This window comes from Thunnus maccoyii, chromosome 20, assembly GCF_910596095.1.
Source record: "Thunnus maccoyii chromosome 20, fThuMac1.1, whole genome shotgun sequence".
NCBI classification, from domain to species: Eukaryota; Metazoa; Chordata; class Actinopteri; order Scombriformes; family Scombridae; genus Thunnus; species Thunnus maccoyii.
In genome coordinates, this window is record NC_056552.1 from 13,511,358 (window position 1) to 13,533,004 (window position 21,647).

Here is a 21,647-nt window from a genome sequence, read left to right on the forward strand (position 1 = left end):
ACTCTGCAGTGTGTGTGTGTTTTTGGGGCGTGCATGTGTCTTGGCATCAACCTGTGTCTTTTAAAAGTTTAAGCGTTCGGTCTTTCTTCTCTGGGCTATAAGAGCATGTGTGGGTATTTTCTTTTTTTGTATCTGTGTGTATGAATGCTGCTTCAGGGAAACAGAACAACAAACCAGTCCAAAGGTTGCGAAAGAGCTCTCACACTGATTCATCTGAGTAGTGCAGGCACATTAGCACGTACACACACACACACACACACGCACACACACACACACACACACACACACACACACACACACACACACACACGCGCGCACACACACACACACACACACACTGGGGCTGTGTGTTGACTTAAGAGTTAATGAATGGATGATTGAGGGCTGCAGGGGTTGGGGAGAGCAGTGCCGTGGAAACAACCCTCTTTCCCAGGAAGGGAGTATAGAACAAGAGTTAGAGACAAAGAAAGGGATAGAAAATGAATGTCTCAGAGACAAAATGAAATTCAGATTGTGTGTGCAGAGACCTGAGATGGCTGTGGGGTGATCTACTTGAAGCAGAAGCTCTTTAAGTGCCAATAAAGCAAGTAGCATGTACTTGACAAGGACCCAAAGGGAAAGAAAGAGTGAGAGAAGCAGCTGTTGGAGGAGGAGAGTGAGACAAAGAAGGAGCGGGGGGCTGTCCTAACTTGCTCTTCAGTGTGAGGGCTGTATGTGGGAGGAGGCAGAGAGGGAGAGCAGGAGACAGAAGGGGAACAAGAGAGAAAGAAAAGAGCAAGCAGAGAGTATGTTTGGTGTGTGAAGAGATAAATATACATCTGAAAGAGCAGCAGGGGTACAGAGAGCGAGACTGAGTGTGTTGCATAGCTGCAGGGCAGTCTCTTCTCCAGCCTCCTCTCCTCTCCTCCTGTGCTGCACAACTTGGGCTGAGGGACCATGCAGCAGGGTTGGACTCTTCCTTGGCTCGCCGCTCTCCTGCTGGGGCTGATGGGGCTCCGGGCGTCAGGCTCAGAGTTCCAGCATCACCGATTCGAGGACATGGTGAGAGCTCTGTATGCAGTGCATAGTGAATGCCCCTACATCACGCGTATTTACAGCATCGGGCGCAGCGTGGAGGGGCGCCACCTCTACGTGCTGGAGTTCAGTGATAACCCGGGCATCCATGAAGCATGTGAGTAACACCTGATTCTCTGTTTGACAGTGCAGTGTGAATGGGCATGCATTAAGATTTAAAGTGTTTTTTATGAGGGATTTTATTATTATTCACCAATAACCTGCAGTAATCTGAAAATCAGTTAAGACTTTATGTGGCAGTAAGCTCACACACTGAATGCCGCTACATCTGAAGCTGATGAACAAACATTATACAGTGTTCGGATGGAAAAGAAAAGGGGTTTTAAGTGATTATGGATCTGAAATGCACAGCCCCTGTCATTGGTTGCCCATTTGTTTTTCACTTCTTTCTGTGGGGAGTGAGAACATAGCTGGCAGGAGACAGGCAGTTTGTGGGGGCTTTGGGTTTTTTTTTTTTTTTTCCCAAAGAGATGAAATGCAATCGTTTGATTCCTGAAGTTGAATTTCTGTGGTAATCTGTTACTCCAAGGCTTAATAGTGAAGCAGAGGAGGAGGGGTTATCCTGAGATGGTTTCTTTGGTAAAAAATCATGGACTATGTGGAAAACTCAACGTGAAAGAGAAAGAGAAGGGAAAAGTGAAAGAATTGAGGGAACATCTGTGATTCATTTCAAATATTTGCCATCCAGCCTCTGACAAAATGTGGGGTGTTATTCAAAGCTGAGCAGATGACATAAAAGTTCACTTTGAGTCAACAAAGGTTTAACCCTGAACCCGTTCTTGAAAAAACTCTGCTTGTCGCCCCCCCCTCTCCCCCCTACGACTCTTAACCGCAGAATCAGCTCTTCAGGTATTTATTTAGCATAGCGGTTGCAAATTGAAAAGCATAACCTCATTATATCTAATGTTTGCATTGGAAACAAGCCGAAGAGTCACATTGATTTTCAAGATTTTTCCAGTCTTGCATTTTTTAATAGCAACTAGTTGAGAAAAAAAAAAACAAAGCTTTGCAACTGCAGGGAATGCGTTTTTGGCTGGGGCTTAGCTTGCATTTTTTCCTGCATTTGCACACGCAGGGGTTTCCTTCAGTAGAATAGAAGGATGTGCGCCTGTTCTGTTGCAAGGTGACCGAGGGTGAAAAACAGGAACCGTGCACTTCACGGAGGGGAGTGACCTGAGGTCTTGTCTGGGTCAACCCACTTGCCCCCTATAGGAAGTTCACATCTTTCACATGCTGCTGAGTGTGTGTGTTTGTGTGTGTATGTGTGTGTGTGTTTTTTTTACAGCTGCATGCTAGAGCCAACACTGTTTTCTGAACCCAAGGCCAGTTGGCCCCATGTTAAAGAAAAGGAGGTGAATTGCAGCGCTCAAGCTGCCATTTGGGTGCCTGAAGCAATTAGTGAAGGGTGTTCATAAATTTGGACGTATCTACTCACCCACACAATACCACAACCCTCCAAAAACTACACTTACTTCTTTACTTGGACAGAAGAACAGAACAAACAATTACACTGCAGTGTTATGACCCATGATTATAGTGTAAAATCTTATGTTCTGGACACAAGAGAGCACTAAACATTTCTAAAGTTAAACCTCAGTTCTACACCAGTAGAACTTCAGTAGCTCAGTGGCTGATGTGTTTGGGGGTCCTTGGTCCTCTCAGCGCTGCAGCAGTGATTAATGAAGGGACCCCTGGGAGGAGGGAACCCTATACAGAGTGAGAGACTGTTTGGATAGGTGTCTCACCCAATCAGTGACAGATATCCACAGGAATGCCAGATTACCTTTGCCAAATAATTCAATCAGTTGTAATCAGAATCACTCCTCACAACTCAACTTCATCAGAACCGCGAGAATCTTCTTATCAACATGTTGAAATAATGTAAAAACATGACAGTTGTGTAGTCGAAGAACCTCCTTTATTTGTTTGGTTATTAATTTAATCAGGTAATGTGATTTATGTAAATTCTGTAACATTTAGAAACCCAAGACTCTGGATAAAAAAAAAATCCAAAAACTGAAAAGGAATCCAAAATAAGCATTGAACATAAAATAGACAGTCTACTTGTGAAGTCTGGGGTCTACATTGTAATGTATGAGTGTGCTCATGCATGTGTGCATGCTCAAGCAGTCATTTTAAATGTCACGCTTGGCAACACCATTTGGCTTCTTGACCTCATGCCTTCCCCCTCCACCTCTTCACTTCCTTCCCAGTGGAGCCGGAGTTCAAGTACGTGGGCAACATGCACGGCAACGAGGTGCTTGGCCGCGAGCTGCTCATTAAGTTCTCCCAGTTTCTGTGCGAGGAGTATCGAGCCGGAAACCAGCGGATCACGAGGTTGATCCATGACACACGCATCCACATCCTGCCCTCCATGAACCCCGATGGCTACGAGGTGGCTGCCAGACAGGTAATGTACACCCTGACACGCCATGTGAGCTCCTAGGCTTGCATGTGCCAAAAAGAAAACCAGGGAAAATCTCCCAAAGGAAGACCATTGTTGGCTGATTTTCTTCAGCAATCATTTGCCACTTGTGGAGAAAAAGTTTCCATTTTCCCTTGATTGTGTTCTTGCCAGTGGAAATGTTCGAAATATTCAAGTCCCTCAATAACACTAAACACCTGCAAGTTAAATCACAGCTCAAGACACACTGAACATATCTTATTTCAACAGAAGGTGTCTGTTTTGATTTAAAATGAAAGTCAATTGAAGACAAGCGACTAAACACTAACAGGAAGTTTTTTTTAACTTGAATCCTCCACTTTTTGCTAATGTCTGTAATAATCCCATCTATCAGCTTCCGGAGAGAGCCCCTTGCTTTCTACTGGGGGTAATTACATGGGCCGTGAAATAGACACACACGCAACCCCCTTTACCACAAATACACACACGTGTGCGCGATCTCTTTGAGACTAATTATATGTCCTGAAGAGTCCAATTGCCCATGACGGTCTCTCTCAATGCCACTCAGACGACACACAGGCACTGCACTATAATTTGTTGCGTAAACAGATGTTTGGGTGCAGCAGCATCTGGACAACAATGTGAAGGTTGCTTCATTTCCCAGCATCCTAGATGGCATGGTGTTGATTTTGGTTACTGGCTGAGCATTTGTGGAAAAACAACACAAATGTCTTGTTGTCTTACAGCAGGTCAGGAAGTCTTTAGACTGCATCTTTGCGTCATAGTCAGTAAATGAAAAGTAATTTAAGTGACGCTCAATGATAAAAGATGACATTTGGAGCCACAACAAATCAAACAAGAAAGAAAAATCCTAACATTTGCTAATTAGCACTAAGCACAAAGTACAGATGAGGCTGATAGAATGTCATTAGTTTTGCAAGTAGTTGGCCATAAACCAAAGTACAGGACAAATTGAAATTTTGACCACTTAATAGATCACCAAAGTGACTGCAATTCATCCCGATGGGGAACCACGAATATGAACCTTATTGGTGTGCTGGAGGAAAAGTCAGGGGATCACCAGAGTCCATAGGATTCATCCTCTGGGTACCATGGATATCTGTGCCGACTTTCACAGAAATCCATCAAGTAACTGTTGAGACATTTCAGTAAAAAACAAAAAAACGTGAATTTCATAGTAGCGGAAAGGTTAGGGTCACCAGTGTTGGTAGGATTCATCCTCTGGGGATCAGGAATATCTGTACAAAATTTCCTAGCAATCCTCCAATAGTTGTTAAAATATTTCAGTTAGGACCAAAGTGGTAGACTGGCTGACTGACCGACATTGTCATCCCTAAAAAGGCTTTAATATTGTGGCTGCCATGTGATATTAGAGGTTTATTATTGCACTCAGGACTCAGAGTTCCTTGGAATTTTCTGTCTTGTTTGGTTTAACTTTAATGTCCTTTAAAGTCGTATTGGGAAAGATTTGAGTTTGGATTCCTAAGAACACAAGTAAATCATTGTGAGTTAAATGTTACAGAGAAAAAAGGAGCCTTTTGGAAAATAATTCATTGTCAGTACACTTTGTGCACTATGCAAGTCAGTTTTCCTGTCCTGCTTCCAAGCAATATGAAGTCATATCTTAAACACATTAAAACCCAAGATGCCAAAACATGATAATTCAGTCACTCAAGTGGCAAAAGCAGAATTTAGAAACTTGATATTTTGTCTGGGGACCAACAGGGTCCAGAGTTCAACGGCTACCTGGTGGGTCGGGGCAACGCTAGAGACATCGACTTGAACCGGAACTTTCCAGACCTGAATGCCCTCATGTATTATTACGAAAAGACCAACGGACGAAACCACCACCTGCCGCTGCCGGACAACTGGGAGCAACAGGTCAGTGCTACTGGATAAACACACAGGACACACGCCGACACACACAAGACCCCATTTAGTGTATCTATCTGTCAAGTCTCTAAGGGAAATGTGTACGTGCAGATATGTGGGGGTCAGAGCATATGTGGATGAGAGAGGAAGATGGATGAGTGCGTTTCTCATGCTGGTGTGAGTGTGTGTACAATGTTTGAATATGGACTTGAATAATGAGCAACTGTAGCATAGCAGAGTTATCTTGGCTTTAACTCTGTTGACATATTCGAATTTGTGAGATTTGCGCTGGATCAGGTTCCACTGCCAGTTGAGCTTTTTCTAAATAAAAGAGAAACTGTCCACAAATTTAAACATGAATTAGACCCAGTGAATCACATGGTAGGATGATTTAAAGCCTGGTTCTTGGTGTATACGTTTGCCTGTGCTGTGTTTAGGGTTCACACAGTCTGACTGTGTTGACGTGTGTTTGCTTATCTTGCTCTTAAACCTATATCTCCTCATATAAACTGTACTTTTCCTCCTCTGGGTCAGAAAGAGGCCTCTCTCCTTTGTATTTGCAATCTGAAATAGGCAGGCCTCGCTCTTTCCAACTGGGATTACAAAGCCGAACAAAAACATCGCTAAAAATGTAGTTGTAAAGTTGAATTTGAATATCTTGATATCTGTTTGCTGTTTCCAAGCTCACAATTAACTTTGGAAATTTAAAAGGATGCCAGAAGATGAAAATAGAATAAAATGGGAGCCTCTGAGGCAGCCATTGCTCTCTCATTCTTGGACTTCTTGGACTCTTGGATTTCATAACACTTGATAAAAGACTGTACAGTATGTGACAATTTTTAGCTACAGCTAAATATTTTTATATTTTTGCCGCTGCCATGAGAATTTGAACTGGCCTACTCTGCGGTCTCAGAGTCTAAAACTGTTACCTGCTACTTTGAGATACTGCCCGACTCATGCCATACAAACTTCATTCATAGTCAAGTTTCTGTGTTTCAAAAGCTTTCTTCAAATGATAACCAAAAACTAAAATAAAAAAATACTATTGAAATCCCATCTATCAAGCACAGAGCTCCATGAAATATTTTGAACTTGGCAAAAACACATGAAGCTCTCTGCACAGTCAGGTACTGGACATGCAACTGCATGTCCTGCCCATTAAAAATGAAATGAAACAGAAACTTGCCCTGCACTGTGAACAAAGCTGGGAAGATAAACTTCATCATTCAATGGAAAAAATCATTTTGGCAGCTGATCTATTACATCAATGGTTTCATATTACAGGTTATATAGTTCAGATTGGCTGCAGGAGAGAAATAGTTTCATTCTGGAAGACTGAATGGCCTTCTCTGTATTTCACTGTGCACTTATTATTTTCGATCACTGTGGTGTAAAATGAACAGAGAAGTAAGAGTGTTCTGTCAAACTGATGCTGATAGTTAGCTGAAAAGTGCTATTTAAGTTTTAAGGTCAGATCCTTTGGGGTTTTTGCTCACATCTTATCTTTAACACTGAAAGGGGCTACTAAGGGGAGTGAAAGGCTGCTGCAGAGCTACTTCATTTCCTTTAAGTTTTTAGCTAAATTGGTCTAACCGTTGTCCCCTTCTGCTTGTAACTGATAGCATTAGAGCTTCAGAATAATGCAACAGTTCTCAAAATAGAATAAAATATTTCTCTTATTTTACAAAAATCAAATATATATATATAAAAATATTGAATATGCATCACATTATGACATTATGATGACATTTATTTGAGCTGACGATCCAATAATAATGTTGAAAATGAACAATGTAATTGAAATGTTGTAACTCTTCCTTTAGATTATATCTGTCATTATAATATTGATGTACATCATGAATTAAAATTAATGACAGAATACACTCTAAAAGTATAGTGTGATGCAATGTATAACATTCACAGGTACTTTCTGACCTTACAGTATTGGCAAGACACTACATAGGTGTTCATCTTACAGCATTATTTGTTACTTTATCACATATTTATAAATTGGTTTTGTTTCCGAGCAGAGGACAGCTGTTGATTGCTAATTTTTAGTTCCTTGACTGAAAATGCATTGAGAAAACACTGGTCCTCCCAGTTGCGGGCTGGCTGCCTACCCACATGACTGCCTCCTGAAGGGGAAACACAAAAGAGTAACTGTGCCACTGTTATAGACACTTCTTTCATGCTGGTCAGGATAACATCCTCTCAGATGATGTTCCTCTCACTCATGAAGCCTCAAGCCCCCTGTGCTCACAAGCAGGCTCAGCCATGCTACATTAGCACCGTTTAATTAGCCAAATGATGATTTTTCATACAGAAGATAGAGTTTAATTTGAAAAATCTTAAGTCTTTTTGCTCCATGGCCAAGTAAGACAGGACAGAGATGAAAAAATATATGTTTCTGGGTGACAGGTTAGGGAGGCTAAGCTTAACAGCCTTGTTGTTTTCATCTTAAAGGAATAGTTTGACTTTTGGGAAATGCGTTTATTTGCTTTTTAGCTGAGTTAAATGAGAGTATTGACACCACTCTCATCTGTCGTTAACTAATTTGTCCACTAAATAATACTTACACTTAATCTGCCTGACTCTTGGCATGAATAAGTATATTTCCTAAAATGTCAAACTATTCCTCTAAGCTAGCTGCAAAAACTGACAAACACATCTTGATGCTTTCTTGGTACCTTCTATTTTGAGCCCTGTATGACAAAGTATAGTTTTAATTCTCAAATCTTGTAACCAACTGGAAAACAGGACCAGCGCTTATTCTGGTTTCATTCTCTCAAAGTATAGATGTAGTATTCATGGTTAACTTCACTCAGGAATCCGTTTTTTTAAAAGTTTTTCACCACCCGTAGACTTTCAGCAGGGTCTGTTCTTAGAAATACTGTATTTACTTAGCCTCTGAAAAAGAGCCCACCTCACACCATGAGTCCGGCCTGTGCTTTTGCAAGAGTATCTGCTGACAATTGTTTGGCCTGCAGAGAACATCCCTCCTACAATGTGAAAACTAACCTTGTATTGTCTGTCAGTGAACCATCGTGTAATCCAGTGGAATTTACATTTATTTGTATTTAAGATGGTTTGGTATTCTCTGTCTGTGCAGATGAGGTTTGTAACACTAAGATATGATTATTTGTGTGAGTATGTGTGTGTCCTTCATATGTAACCCTACACCATGATGACAGCTCCAACTTCAAAGCATGCATGGGTGTATATAAAGATCCACAGATAATAATTACCTGCCAGTAGAATTCGGACTTTTCGGCTACAAGTGTTACGTTCAAGGCTAGTAGGCTGTGAACAGCCTGATTATTCTCACACATGTAACACAGCCAGACTGTGTTTATTGTCCTACATACCTTATTCAAGGAGAGGTATTACCTCTTGTCTCCATGCTTGATATACGGCTAGGAGTGTGTAAGCATACTTAGCACTGACAGAGAAAATAAATGGCAGCATTCATTGGAATTTAAAGGGTTAAGATGTCTGTAGTGATGCATGAGAGATCGGGTTAGGTTTTGTGGATGGAAGGTGTGCAGCAGAATTACATGCAGAAATTAACTATATGTAAATGTCAGCAGCCTTATGTTAAATAGCATTGGGACTATAGATCACTATTTTACTAAAGGTTGCACCTTGTAGGTCTGCTGAAGAAGTAGCTGTTGTGTTACCATCTTGGGAGCCTTTGCTAAAAGCCTGCATCATCTTGTAAACTCATCTTTCTCCCTGAATTTCAGACTCGGAAGAGGAGGCTTTAAACAAATTCTATCATGCCTGATTCATCAAGAATAAGACTCTTTATGAAATGAGATATAATGCAGCTGTGAAGGAAGAGGAGAAAAGACAGAAAGGCAGATGATATCCTGAAGAATTAACCATGGTTGCCTAAAGATTAACCTGGTTACTTAAAATTGAAAAGGAGTTATGAAAAATGGTCACGGTGCAAATACTTGCATATTGCATGGCAGAGAGTACTAGTATTTGTCCAGATAACCAGCCAAGCAGAGAAGCCAGTGGTTCTGGTTGAAAAGAAAACCAGATGTTTTCAGTCCACTGATGTTGTTTGGGAAAAGAAAGGGGCGATATGTAGGCAATGAGTAATACTTCAATATGTAAATATCTTCCACAGGTTGAACCGGAGACTTTGGCCGTCATAAAGTGGATGCAAAACTACAATTTTATCCTGTCTGCCAACCTCCATGGAGGAGCTGTAGTGGCCAATTACCCATTCGACAAGTCGAGAGACCCCCGCATTCGAGGGAGGACCACCTATGCAGCCACTCCGGATGACAAAGTTTTCAGAAATGTGTGTAGCAGATTTAAATTCTTTCCCGATGGTAATGTTACACTCATCTGATTTCATCACTGTCTAATGTGTGTCTGAAAACATGTTGCGGATGATTGGGCACTTGATCCACAACATTTGCATTTGTGTGTGTGATGTCAGTTGGCGAGGACCTACTCGTATGCTCACAGCTGGATGCACAAGGGTTGGAACTGTGGGGACTTCTTTGATGAGGGGATCACCAACGGGGCCAGCTGGTACTCTCTGTCCAAAGGTAAGCAAAACCTCTGCTCCTGAGAAAGCAATGAATAAATTAGACACAAAAACACTATAAACTCCACCGGTATTGTAAAAAGCACAAAACATCACTTGTGTCCTTGAAGATGCACTCCCAAATGTTGTTATAGTGCCCAACAATGATCCAAAGTCCTCAAATTTATTTTCAAATTATAACTGGTGAGGAATTTTAGGGATTTGGGGTAACTGTTCGCTGCTTTAACGAAGTATCTGTAAATTGCTACTTGTGAAAGGATAAGAATAGCTTTCGTGAGTTTGGTTAGGTTATTATGGTTTAATAAAATTAGTTACTGTGATCATATAATACCTCCAAAATAATCTAATCTTGTACAAAATCAAATCTATTTTAAAAAAGATGTATCATACACATGTTCAGGTCTATATTTATGTTCTCTCTACTGGAATATCTTTTATCTTACTTTGAATGCAGCCCCTCAGTTCAGTCTCTGTCTGAAATAGGCTGTTTTAGTTCCTCCTGAATTTTGGGGCCGAGTGGGAACTCGCAGGTGGGGCTACTGCGAACAGTACTGCGCATATTCAGTGGACTGCATACCCATGAAGTAAACCCAGAAGCTTTTTTTTGGTCTATGCGCCAGGCGAGCAATTCTTATTGGACTGAATAGGCACCATTTTTGGTCTGGTATCCAGCTCTTATAAAGGAGCGCGCAGACTGGATGCGATGACATATGTCAAGTGGACGGATTCTATTCATTTTCTATGGTGAGCCAGAGATGCAGCCGCACAGTGCATGATGCCGCACAGTGCCAATATGACATATGCGTGTGGACAATGAGTGAACGGCCCGTAGCTATGGCAGTTTGTGGGCATGAACAAACCATCTGACGTCAGTTCGATGGGGAAGTAGAGATAACTTTGCAAACACAGTGTTCAAAGCAAGCTTAAGCCCTGGCTTTTGACTTGAAGGCAACATTTTTACATACGTTCCCCTCAGGTTTTGGAACTTTGACCATGTTTAACATAGATATCCAACATTATAACATTATATAAATGACAGAAAATTACAAAAAGCCCCTTTAATGTAAAATTCTTGGTCGCGTTCTGCCCTGAGTTCTATCTCTAGATTTGAATTTGCATTTCATAAAGATAGCATGTAAATACTCCTTTAGGAATTAGTGCTCACACGTCTGTACATTATCCAGAACTCTTAATTACCTCTGCAGAAGTACTGAATAACAATACAGTATGCACCAGCACACAATATACGCACTGACTTAGTGAAAGAAAGGGAAATGTGCAACGCTGTGCATTGTCATACACCCCAGATAAAGAGGCAGAATTTAGCAGCAACCACAGTAAAAAGGAGGATTAAGATCACATTAACAAGAAACTTGTGGTTAAGAGCAAGCTGACGTTTTTCTCTCAGCCCTGCAAAGCACACTGCTGACTTGCTACTGCTTGTACATGAAAAAACACTTTGGTCATTCCCCATCCACATGAAAAATGTTTTGGAGAGCTTCCATTATCATTCCTGTTCCAAAGAAAGTCAAGGCCACCTGCATGAATGATGGCAGCCGCTGGCATAGTCTTCAGCATGAATGAAATGCCTTTTCCCAGTGTCATCATGAACTCCCTGACTCTTTCTGAGGCCTCTCTCCTCTACTCTTGCTTTTAACCTTTTCACCCATCCCCCCCTCCACACCGGCAGCTGCACTTCCACTGACCGCTCTGTTGAGCTGCTCAAGTTTACAAATTAACCACACAGTCAGAAGTCTACCTCCGATAGGTGACTTGACCTGGCAAGAACAACCATAATACTCTAAATGTTAGAGCTTGACTCAAGTTTCAATCCAAAGGACCGGCTCCTCTGGTAATTCATTAGAGATCCCCTCAAGTCATGTTTTAAGGCGTATAAAAATCCTCTGCTTTTTCCACAGAAAAAGTTAAATTACCTTGTTAAAACCTTGACATCTCCTCTTTCTCCCTTATTGAAAAAATCCAGAATCTATGAATAAACAAATATTCTTCATTTCAAAAGTTGAACTTCTGGATACAAGATGTCTTCTACCTCACTGAAAAGTCTGTTCTCAGTGTGTGTGCGCTGCAGGCTTCATGTTTCCACATCACACTTTTATAAATTGTATACTGGACCATGATTGACTCCAAACTAGCCACGATGTCACAAATCATGCTCGTAGGTACAAGCCTTAAAGTCGGATTTTCGGTGAGCGCAGAGAAACTTTTCCCCTTCAGCAGCTGAATGTGAAAACCGTCTTTGAGTGTCAAACTCTGCACATACATCATTGTGTGCAGTGAAGCTAAAACAAAAAAAACATACTCTTGACTGGAGATGGATCTTAATCTGCAACAGCCTTTGACAATCTGCGTGGCCATTGGATGCGCTTCAGCCATAGTAACTGTCACAACCAGTTTCGATCAAATTCCAGTTCACAATATGAAGCCTATTTTAACATGCCTCCATCTCCTCCATATTGTTTGACTGTAGGCTACTGTAGTTCTAAGACTAGAGAAAAGGAAACATCTGTCATTGTACTGATAGTGGTGCCACATAAGCACAAAAATAAACTCATGAACACATGCTGTCATATCTCTTGAACATGTGTCATTTTTTGATAACTTAATTTTACTTCTGTGACAGTATGTGACAATAAGTGTTTAAAGCCAATGTTGCTATGCTGGAGAAATTCCCCGGATTTAAATATTGCACCGTATTCAGTTCTGCATCCAAGTTTGTCATGTGGAAATACATTAAATGTCTCATCAGTAGCTGACCATGTCAGATTTACTGTCTTTCAGTTGCACGTAGAACATAAAAACGGTAAATATTTGAGGTTTATTTTTGCATTTGCGTGCGTCAGAATGCTTAGTGGGGCTGTTATTAAGGTTTAATATAATATTATTTACTGGCTTTGGCCAAATAGAGGCCGTTACCAGTTACAGGAACTTCAGCACTGGCAGTTAAGTCCTCCCTGGTTTGGTTTAAGGGTTGGGAAACTTGTGCTTCATTGTAAGATTTGATGAATACTTTCTGTAATATTTTGCCATAGGATGCTTGGAAGCTACAGTACACCAAGTTCATTAAATTGTCTGGGCATTTATTCAATTTCAGTTCAGTAAATCCTCGACTGCAATAATAAGTATACCCTTTTCTTTGATGTGTAAGTCCTGATCTGGGCTGGTCTGGATTCTTCTTTGGAATGTGAATCTGTTGAGCTTTTTGGGTTGAAGCTTTTGAAATGGATGAAAACGCCCACGGTCACATTTAGAAGGAGTACGTTATGTTTGTTTTAACAACTCCATTTGCTCCAAGTGTTATGTCATGGTTTATGAGGTTACATTTGAACTTTCCCTCCCAATCCTGGCCTCATATGTATTAGGCTTGATGAAAAGTAGTGCTGTATGGTTCAATTTCAAACTACATAACCAATATAAAGAAAGCCTGATTGTCTGATGTTGGGTGTATTGTAAATCCAAAGACCTCTCTTGAAATCTACAGTAAAGACTCTCATGATTACACTTTATATCCATCTTTAATGTCTGTTTCAGGCATGCAGGACTTCAACTACCTTTACACCAACTGTTTTGAGATCACCCTGGAGCTGAGCTGTGATAAGTTCCCCCCAGCGTCGGCACTGCCCAGAGAATGGCTGGGCAACCGAGAAGCACTGGTTTCATACCTGGAGCAGGTCAGAACAAACACACAAATACACACAAACACACACCCACATATACTACCAAAAGTCAAGAGTCCAAATCCTCAGCTTCCTGTAAATATTGGCTAGGATTCCCTGGATGAAATGACTCAAAATGAGCCGCATGAAATTCAGTGTAATACAAGTAAACTGACTTTTACTTTCCGTCAAGCATGAAAAGGGTTCTTGGTTTGAAGACAAAATGCCCTTTATCCAACTTGTCAGAGTGCTGCGATAAACTGCAGTGATGCATTGCCGCTAATAGTGTTTCTTAAGCCACAAGGGAGAGCTCAGAAATGCCTACTCTTTTCCGCAGAACTGATTAGACGGAGCAAACTGAAAGGATCTACAGATACTGTTCTGGTCTTGTTATACAATATGTCTGTTGCAGATCACAGAACTGAGGAATGTTGATACTGTACGGTTTAAGCTTTTGGAAAATTTCCTCAGAAATGTACAGTAGATTGTGACCTGATGCAGATTGCAATCAATGCAGGATTCCACTGTAGCATTCAAACACAAAACTTTCTGTGATCACACCTACCTAACCTTCCTATATTAGCACGTTGTACACCGTATTTTAGGTGGCACAAACCAACTCATTACTTAATACCATCATCTATAAATTAAATTACAGTGAGAAACTGGTAAAATAGAGAACAAAAAACATGAATACTTAAAAGTAATGTGTGTATTCAATAAGGTTTCTCTTTTTTTCAGGTGCATCATGGGATAAAAGGCATGGTGTACGATGAAAACAACAATGTTATCAAGAACGCTGAGATCTCAGTGGCTGGCATCCACCATGATGTGACCACCGGTGAGAAGGGGTTGGAGGGGTGTCAGTTCATTGTTCTACAGATGTTGTTATTCCATTTTTATTAGGGATTTTTTTCACTCCTTAACCCCAGCGTTAAAGAAGTATGTGTTAGATTTGTGGTAAGATATCTGCTAATGCCTTGGCTAGCAGTGTATGAGTGACCTTGTTATAATAATCTTAATCACATTAAGAAGTGACTTCTAGAGTCAAAATAGGCAGTGATTGTAGGAGAGAAGTCTATTTTCAGGAGCTGCACCTGAATTTTACTTACCAAAGTGATACTAAATGCGGTCAATCCTTAGATTTGAGTGGAACAAGCTGCCCTCTAGTGGTCAAAGATGAAAATACACTGTGAAAACAAACCATTCAAATTGCAGGCACTATGTGAAAATGACTGTTCTTTCCACATGTTTGCTGCTCCAGGAGTGGACGGCGACTATTTCAGACTCCTGTTACCAGGTACCTACACTGTGACAGTCTCTGCCCCGGGTTACGTCCCCTCCACCAGTACGGTCACAGTGGGACCAGCCGAGGCCATACAGGTGCGTATGAGTCATACCTGATTGCATAAGTTAAGAAATCTATCAGTTAATTCAGCTGACTCACAATTTTAGTCACCAGTTTACTTTTTTAGAGGCAAGCAGGTAGTAGGTTGTCCAAACATGCTTTTCTAAAATCCCAGACAAGGCTTTGGTTTAAAGATATTTTAAATTTTGTGATTCATTTTTGTGTGTCTGTACGTATTTGTGGGCTTGATCACTCACACCTTGTTCTTCATCTCTTCCCTGACAGCTTCATTTTTACTTGAAAACGGCACCAAAACAAAACCCGAAAGTGAAGCCCCACAACAGCAAGAAGAACCTCTCGTCTCCCAAGGCCCCTTTAAAACTCGGCCCTAGATGAGACTTAGACAATAGTTTAGATAACACACATACACTGAAAACCCCCACAAAAAACACATACACACATACACACACATACAAATTATGAAAATGATAAATGAACATAATACCATTTATGTATGTAATTTTACCTTTGTAGTCCTATGATTATGTATTTCAAAGTTCTGTGCTTGTTGTTGATAAATATAAATTGTGTGTCTTTATTAAGGAATTGTTTGTGTATTTATGTAACATGTTGATTTGTATGAACACAACGATCCTGTATTTGTAAAGGACTTTTTTGATTTTGATAACAATAATTTGATGAAAATTGAAAGTGAAAATAAAGTAATGTTTTTGCTGTCCAAATTTACCGTATCTTGCCTTTTTTATTGTTCTTGACAGAGTAATGGCATTTTTTGCTTGCGTAATGATAACAATAATGTCAAAATAATCTCTATTTTACATTATTTCAATTCAGTCCAAAACACACACACACAAGCAGTAGGAGTCCATGAAGCATGAAAATAGCAAAATAACATCAAGAGACATAAAAATAAATCTATAAACAAGATGAAGATGAAGATTACATCAATACTGTAAATAGCACCATGTAAAGCTGATCTAGCTCCTGAATGCTGGGCAGCTAATTCAGTTATAGTTAATGTTTTATAAAATGCTTTGATACAGCTATAAATGCTAGTAGTATTTTTATCAGATGCAATACAGAGTATCAAACTACTTTGATGTTTAAGAGGTGTATTTTATGTGAAGACATAATATAATTGTAGTTAATGGCTTGAGAATATTTGAATTAATATTATTTCAAACACATCTAAGATTGACATCTTTCCCGCTATATTTAAAATCTGGAAAGCTGCATGTAAATAGTTCAAGGCTCACTGGAAATAATTTGCTGCCTGTTATCTGCTGATGTTTCAGGCTGTGTTCTGCAAACCTGCAGTAGATGTCACTGGCTGCCCTATATTCTGAAAAGTAGAGATAATTGCACATATATATATATTTCAAAAGTAATAGAAGAAGAAAGACACAGTTTTGATTCTGCCAAACCAAGCAAACATTTGCTCCTAAAATAATATAATTTTGGCTTTTCACTGAGGAGATGATACGTGATTTTATTTTAGGCATCTCACCAGTGCATTTCTGGACACCTCCACAATGACCATTATAATATTATAATATTTCATTCTGCCAGAAAGCACATTGAGACCAAGTTTGGATATTTGAGGAGTTATATTACACTTCTTGAACTAAAAATTCAAATAGGGACTTCTTTAAGTGGGGAAAGGTCTGTTTTCCTTGCCTGATGTACCACAATAGTACAAGCTGAATGGTAATATGGTGATATGCCTTTCAACCTCATAAACTGGCACCAATTCCAACAAAAGTGCTTGTACAATATTGCAACAAAGGAGAATTTATTTTATGGGATGTGTCACATATCAGTCAGCAATGAGTTCTTATTCACTGCTTCATCAGAGTTGGCATTACATGATGCATCACTGACGGTATCGTGTTTTCACTCTTCTATGTACTGGGCTAATTCAATGATCCAAGGATCTGTGAACACTACGCCACCACATTGTTATCTGGTGCTTCATCACAACTTCTTACAAGTTCATATCAATGACTGAGTCTCATCTTCCTGGAGGTGGCAGCAAAGGACAGGATGACGTCTGTTAGACTGACGTACAATAACATGAATGCTCATGTTTATCTGCTGAACAGATACCAACAACAGCTCCTCACCAGTATTATAAATGTGTCCCCATAGTAACAGTAAACATTTATCAGTAAGTGTTAATATTCAACAAAGTGAGAATGTAGCACATTAAAAACAGTGTGTTTAGTGTTCAGTATCCTGATAATATGCTTCCTCTGCTTCATGTTCTACGCAAATAATATTAAGGCTTAAATTTGATTTAATTTCAAAACATGTGGCTGAAAAGTTGCATAAAATTGTTTAATTAGTGATGATGTTTTGCTGCACTGGAAATTCATTAGGCTCCATAATTTCACAGTTATTTGAGCAGAAGATGATCCTCCAAAACAAAAACAAGGGACCCTTTACTAAAAACTAGACTCTGTTCAGTATGACTTAATAAAAGATCTCTACACTTGTTTTTCCGGCGCCATTCACAAACACTTCCAAATGTAACAATGTCTCCTCTCTGACGAACAGGAAAGAGGAAAAGCACACTTCACCGGGCACTCTGTGACAAAGAGCTTTCCCTGACGACAAACATGGAGCCAAACACAAATAACAACTGAGCCCAAACAGTTTACATCAGACTATTTACTGCCACTAAAAGGCCATATACAACCTCTGTGCTACTATTACAAGTGAAAATAGTAATACATCTAATACTTAGAATGGTATTTCATTGCTGTACCATTGAATTTATAAATTTTTTTGCGTATAATTTACAAATGATGTGTCCTAACCCGTTATTTACATCTTACAGTTGTAGCTTCAACCATTAGCTTATTATGAATACACTAGGTTTATGATGTGATAGGAGGTGACAGATCATCCACATTTCAAATGACCAACAGTAAATAAAACTGAACTATTGGCAATATTGGCAACATTTTAAGGAAGATGAAGTGATCATGTCAAAGAAAAAATTTGTTAAGAGAAGCCGAGATGGATTCTTCTGATGAGAACTCAACAATAAACAAATATGACCTATAAGCAATTTGGCATTAGTCACACAGTATAAAACCCACTGTCATGTTACTACTGAGTCATAATATTCATTCACTTACATCAGTTCACAATTAGTCTGGTAACTACAGTTACTGAGTACAGTCATTTTCATTTATTTTTTGCCTACTCAAACACTTTGCCACAGCTGATGTGTCTCAGCGGAGACACAATAGGATGATTGTACGAGGGCCAATGTATTCTCTGTCCACAGAGCATAAAGTGATGATCAACCGGCAGCAAATATTGAAAGACAACAATAGACCCACATACTCCTCTTGAATGAAAGTGGCCACTGTGAGAGAAGACAAAGCCAGCATTTTATACAGTGTCACTGATCTGGAGCATTCGCAGTGGTAGTATGGGTGTGTGAGGGCTTGCACTCGCATTTGTGTACACGTAGTTGGCCAAATGTGGCGTCAATGAAGCCCACCAGTGGTCCTTACAGTGCCAGGCATCACCTACACTACCTTGCCCACATTCATTGACTCAGAGTTTGCTTAGAAATTCTACGACATTCTTAGAAATTACACTGCAATGGTGGACCAGGGCTTACCAGAACTTAGAGCAAACATATGACATATATTGAAAAGTATAGTGGTTGACACAAACTGGATAAAAGTGTATGACAAGGATGAGAGACAAGCCAAGTTCGAGTGCCAATAAATGTGTTTTTATTTGAAATAAACACATATAACTATTTACTAAAGGATAAGCACAGGATGTGAAGGGCATCTGCATCACGGGGAGGACGGTTTTATATATTATATAAGCCTAGTTGAGGCCTAACTGGTGCCACCATATAATAATAATGATAATAACAATCATAAACTTTAATTATATACAGTATATTATTATATAGCACCTTTAAAACAGCATCACAAACTGCTTTACATAGGAAAAAACTAAAGACAATTCAACATCACAATTAAATGAAATCCAGCAGTTAAAGGTATAGAGAATAAAACAGAATAAAACACCTGAATTACAATAAACTAAGATAAAAACTGTAAAAATAACAAAACACATAAAACATTTGGAAGTGGAAACATAAAACTTTGAGCTAAGATCAATAATAGGTTTACAACCCTCGCTGACTACAGATTGCTGAAAGAGAGGATAATAAACACTGCAGGCAGAGAGGGACTGTAACACAGTATTATGTATTATAATACATTGAAAATGAATGTAAGCTGGAACTGCCTGTATGCTTTACAATACGTGTTAATATACTGTCAATTTCCTGCAACAATACAAATATGTTACTTAACACTAAAGATGTTATATAACCTATTTTTTATATACTTTACTGAAATTAGTACAAATTGCTATATGCAATATTTTGTAAACACATTTTATATTCTGCAGTACATATTATAAAATCCATCCATCCGTTATCTATTACCGTCAACTCCATGCAGAATCACAGGGGCCTGGAGTCCATCCCAGCATGCAATAGGTGTGGTACATCCTGGAGTTTATAACAGACTCCAATTCCTGGTTATAAAATCTATATTATCTATCTCGTATGTATCTTTGAACTCAACTCTCCAGTCTCGCTTTGTTGATTCAGTCAACTTTGATACTGATTGATTGGTTGGTTGATTTGTTTATTGATTGAGAACATATATTTGGAGCTTTATTGGAGAAAAATTCGAGCTTAGAGTTAATTTGATTGTTGAAGAGAAAAGTTTGTAATGTCAGTGTAAATAATACAATATGCAATGCAAAAAAAAAGGTGGATAGTTAGAGGTGCAGGACCAAAAACAGCAACAAGGAAAAGAACAGGTTCTCTACACACTGAAATTTGCAAACTCCTAAGTATTTATTGCAACGTTTCGACCTGCAAGGTCTTCATCAGGCAGACATGATACAATCAATATGATCATGTGACCTCCTAATTGTAGGTGGAGCTATCATTTTTTGTATATGTATATGTTTTGTTCTGTATATATACATACATACATACATATATATATATATATATATATATATATAGCTTGTTTCTTATTCACATGAATGTTTGCCTGATGAAGACCTTGCAGGTCGAAATGTTGCAATAATTGCTTGCAAATTTCAGTGTGTGGACAGCCTGTCCTTTCCCAGTAATACCGTATTACCACAAGGCTGTAATTTACAGAAAAAGCCATCCACTGACATGAGATATGTTATAGATTTAACTGTATCACATTATAATCGTGATAAACCCAAGCTGAACTCCTGCAAGCAAGACTTTATTATATATGCCTGTATTGAGAGTTGTTTAACTAAATGTACTATCAGATTTGAAGTGAAGTATACAGGAAGCTGTTATTTATATGCTATAGATAGATGGAGTTCATCTGTATTTATGTGCATATCTATGGCTATCTACGTGTGCGAGCTTGTTTTTATGTGTGTGTTTTTTTGCTTGACCTCTCCTGTATCTTTTCCATTTCCGTGCCAACACTTGCGGTTGGACAGCGTCTGACTGACTTTGTTTCCTGCTATTGTTCTGTCATTCAAGATCACATATGAGGAAGCTGCCATTACTGCAGACACAGCAAAAACTAGTTTCAGCCTTTCACCCCACACACAATCACGGACAACGGCCATAGCTGAAACTAGGCTGACCAAAAGTATAATCCTGGTGCAATGGCTGTGATTTTCTGCCTCTAAAAAAAGGTTCTCGAATGAAAGAGCTGCAGTTTTGTGAGGGAGAGGAAAGCCACAAAGCAGAATACTGGTTACACCTTCAAGCGTGAGTGTCAGAAAGCTTCATTACAGGCAATCTTTTCAACTTTTTAATCATGTTAGCTACTTTTACTCCTAACATGCTGAGACCTCTAACCGTATCAAACATAAATCCCAACCAGACCTAATAAATAACCGAGTTTGAACAAAAGCATACTTTTCACTTCCAAACACGATTTAATTTTCTTAAAAGCTGCAACACTAAATAAAGAATTACTGAGAAATATGTTCCAAACCGAGATAAAATTACTTCCTAAGACTACTGTGAAAAATATTTGGTCAGGGTGGAGGGGACAGCTCCAACATGTGCTGACCCGTACAGGAATGAGGTAATGAACTGAGGAAATCCTCACATAAATTTCACAGACACTAGATGACACTTTAAACAAAGTTGATTATACTTTAAAAAAAAGATAGACTAGCAGATTATGTACACTGTAAACTGGTTATTCTGGGTATATATAGGGTAAATCTTCCTTAAATCACTAACAACCATTAAATCGTGAAATTGATTTTTCCCACTTTTTGAAGCCAGCATGAATATATATTTTGTATATTTTATATATTGAGTAAGATGAGGTGAGGAATTTTGGGAATAACACTGCAAAATTATACATATATACTGTAAATTCTAAATATGTTTGCTAACTATGCTATTAAGACTTCTTTCTGAGAGGATTTATTTGTTATTGGCAGTGGTGAAAGAAGTACTCAGATCATTAATAATAATACCGCAATGTAATGGTACTCAGCTGCAAGCGAAAGTGTTAATTGAGTAAAAGTGCATAAGTAATATCAGCAAAATGTACTTAAAGTATCAAAGCTTCACCGAAATGGCAGAAATTAAGCAGAAAT

General features: G+C 39.2%; 1 protein-coding gene across 1 annotated transcript; it reads left to right on the forward strand.

Moving 5' to 3' along the window:
- The first annotated feature begins 509 nt into the window (after positions 1-509).
- Positions 510-15,700, forward strand: cpn1 (carboxypeptidase N, polypeptide 1). Its single transcript, XM_042396856.1, has 9 exons — positions 510-1,171; positions 3,288-3,484; positions 5,225-5,380; positions 9,507-9,683; positions 9,825-9,936; positions 13,485-13,624; positions 14,351-14,450; positions 14,874-14,992; positions 15,243-15,700. Exons 1-9 carry the CDS (start codon positions 937-939, stop codon positions 15,351-15,353), a joined length of 1,347 nt encoding a protein of 448 aa, XP_042252790.1. The 5' UTR covers positions 510-936; the 3' UTR covers positions 15,354-15,700.
- Positions 15,701-21,647: the final 5,947 nt, after the last annotated feature.

Bases quoted from the DNA above. Each gene is read 5' to 3' on its own strand.
- cpn1 (XM_042396856.1), top strand. From the start codon at position 937: ATGCAGCAGGGTTGGACTCTTCCTTGGCTCGCCGCTCTCCTGCTGGGG. The intron at 9,937-13,484 runs GTAAGCAAAACC...TGTCTGTTTCAG, and splicing joins CTGGTACTCTCTGTCCAAAG to GCATGCAGGACTTCAACTAC. The intron at 14,451-14,873 runs GTGAGAAGGGGT...TTGCTGCTCCAG, and splicing joins CCACCATGATGTGACCACCG to GAGTGGACGGCGACTATTTC.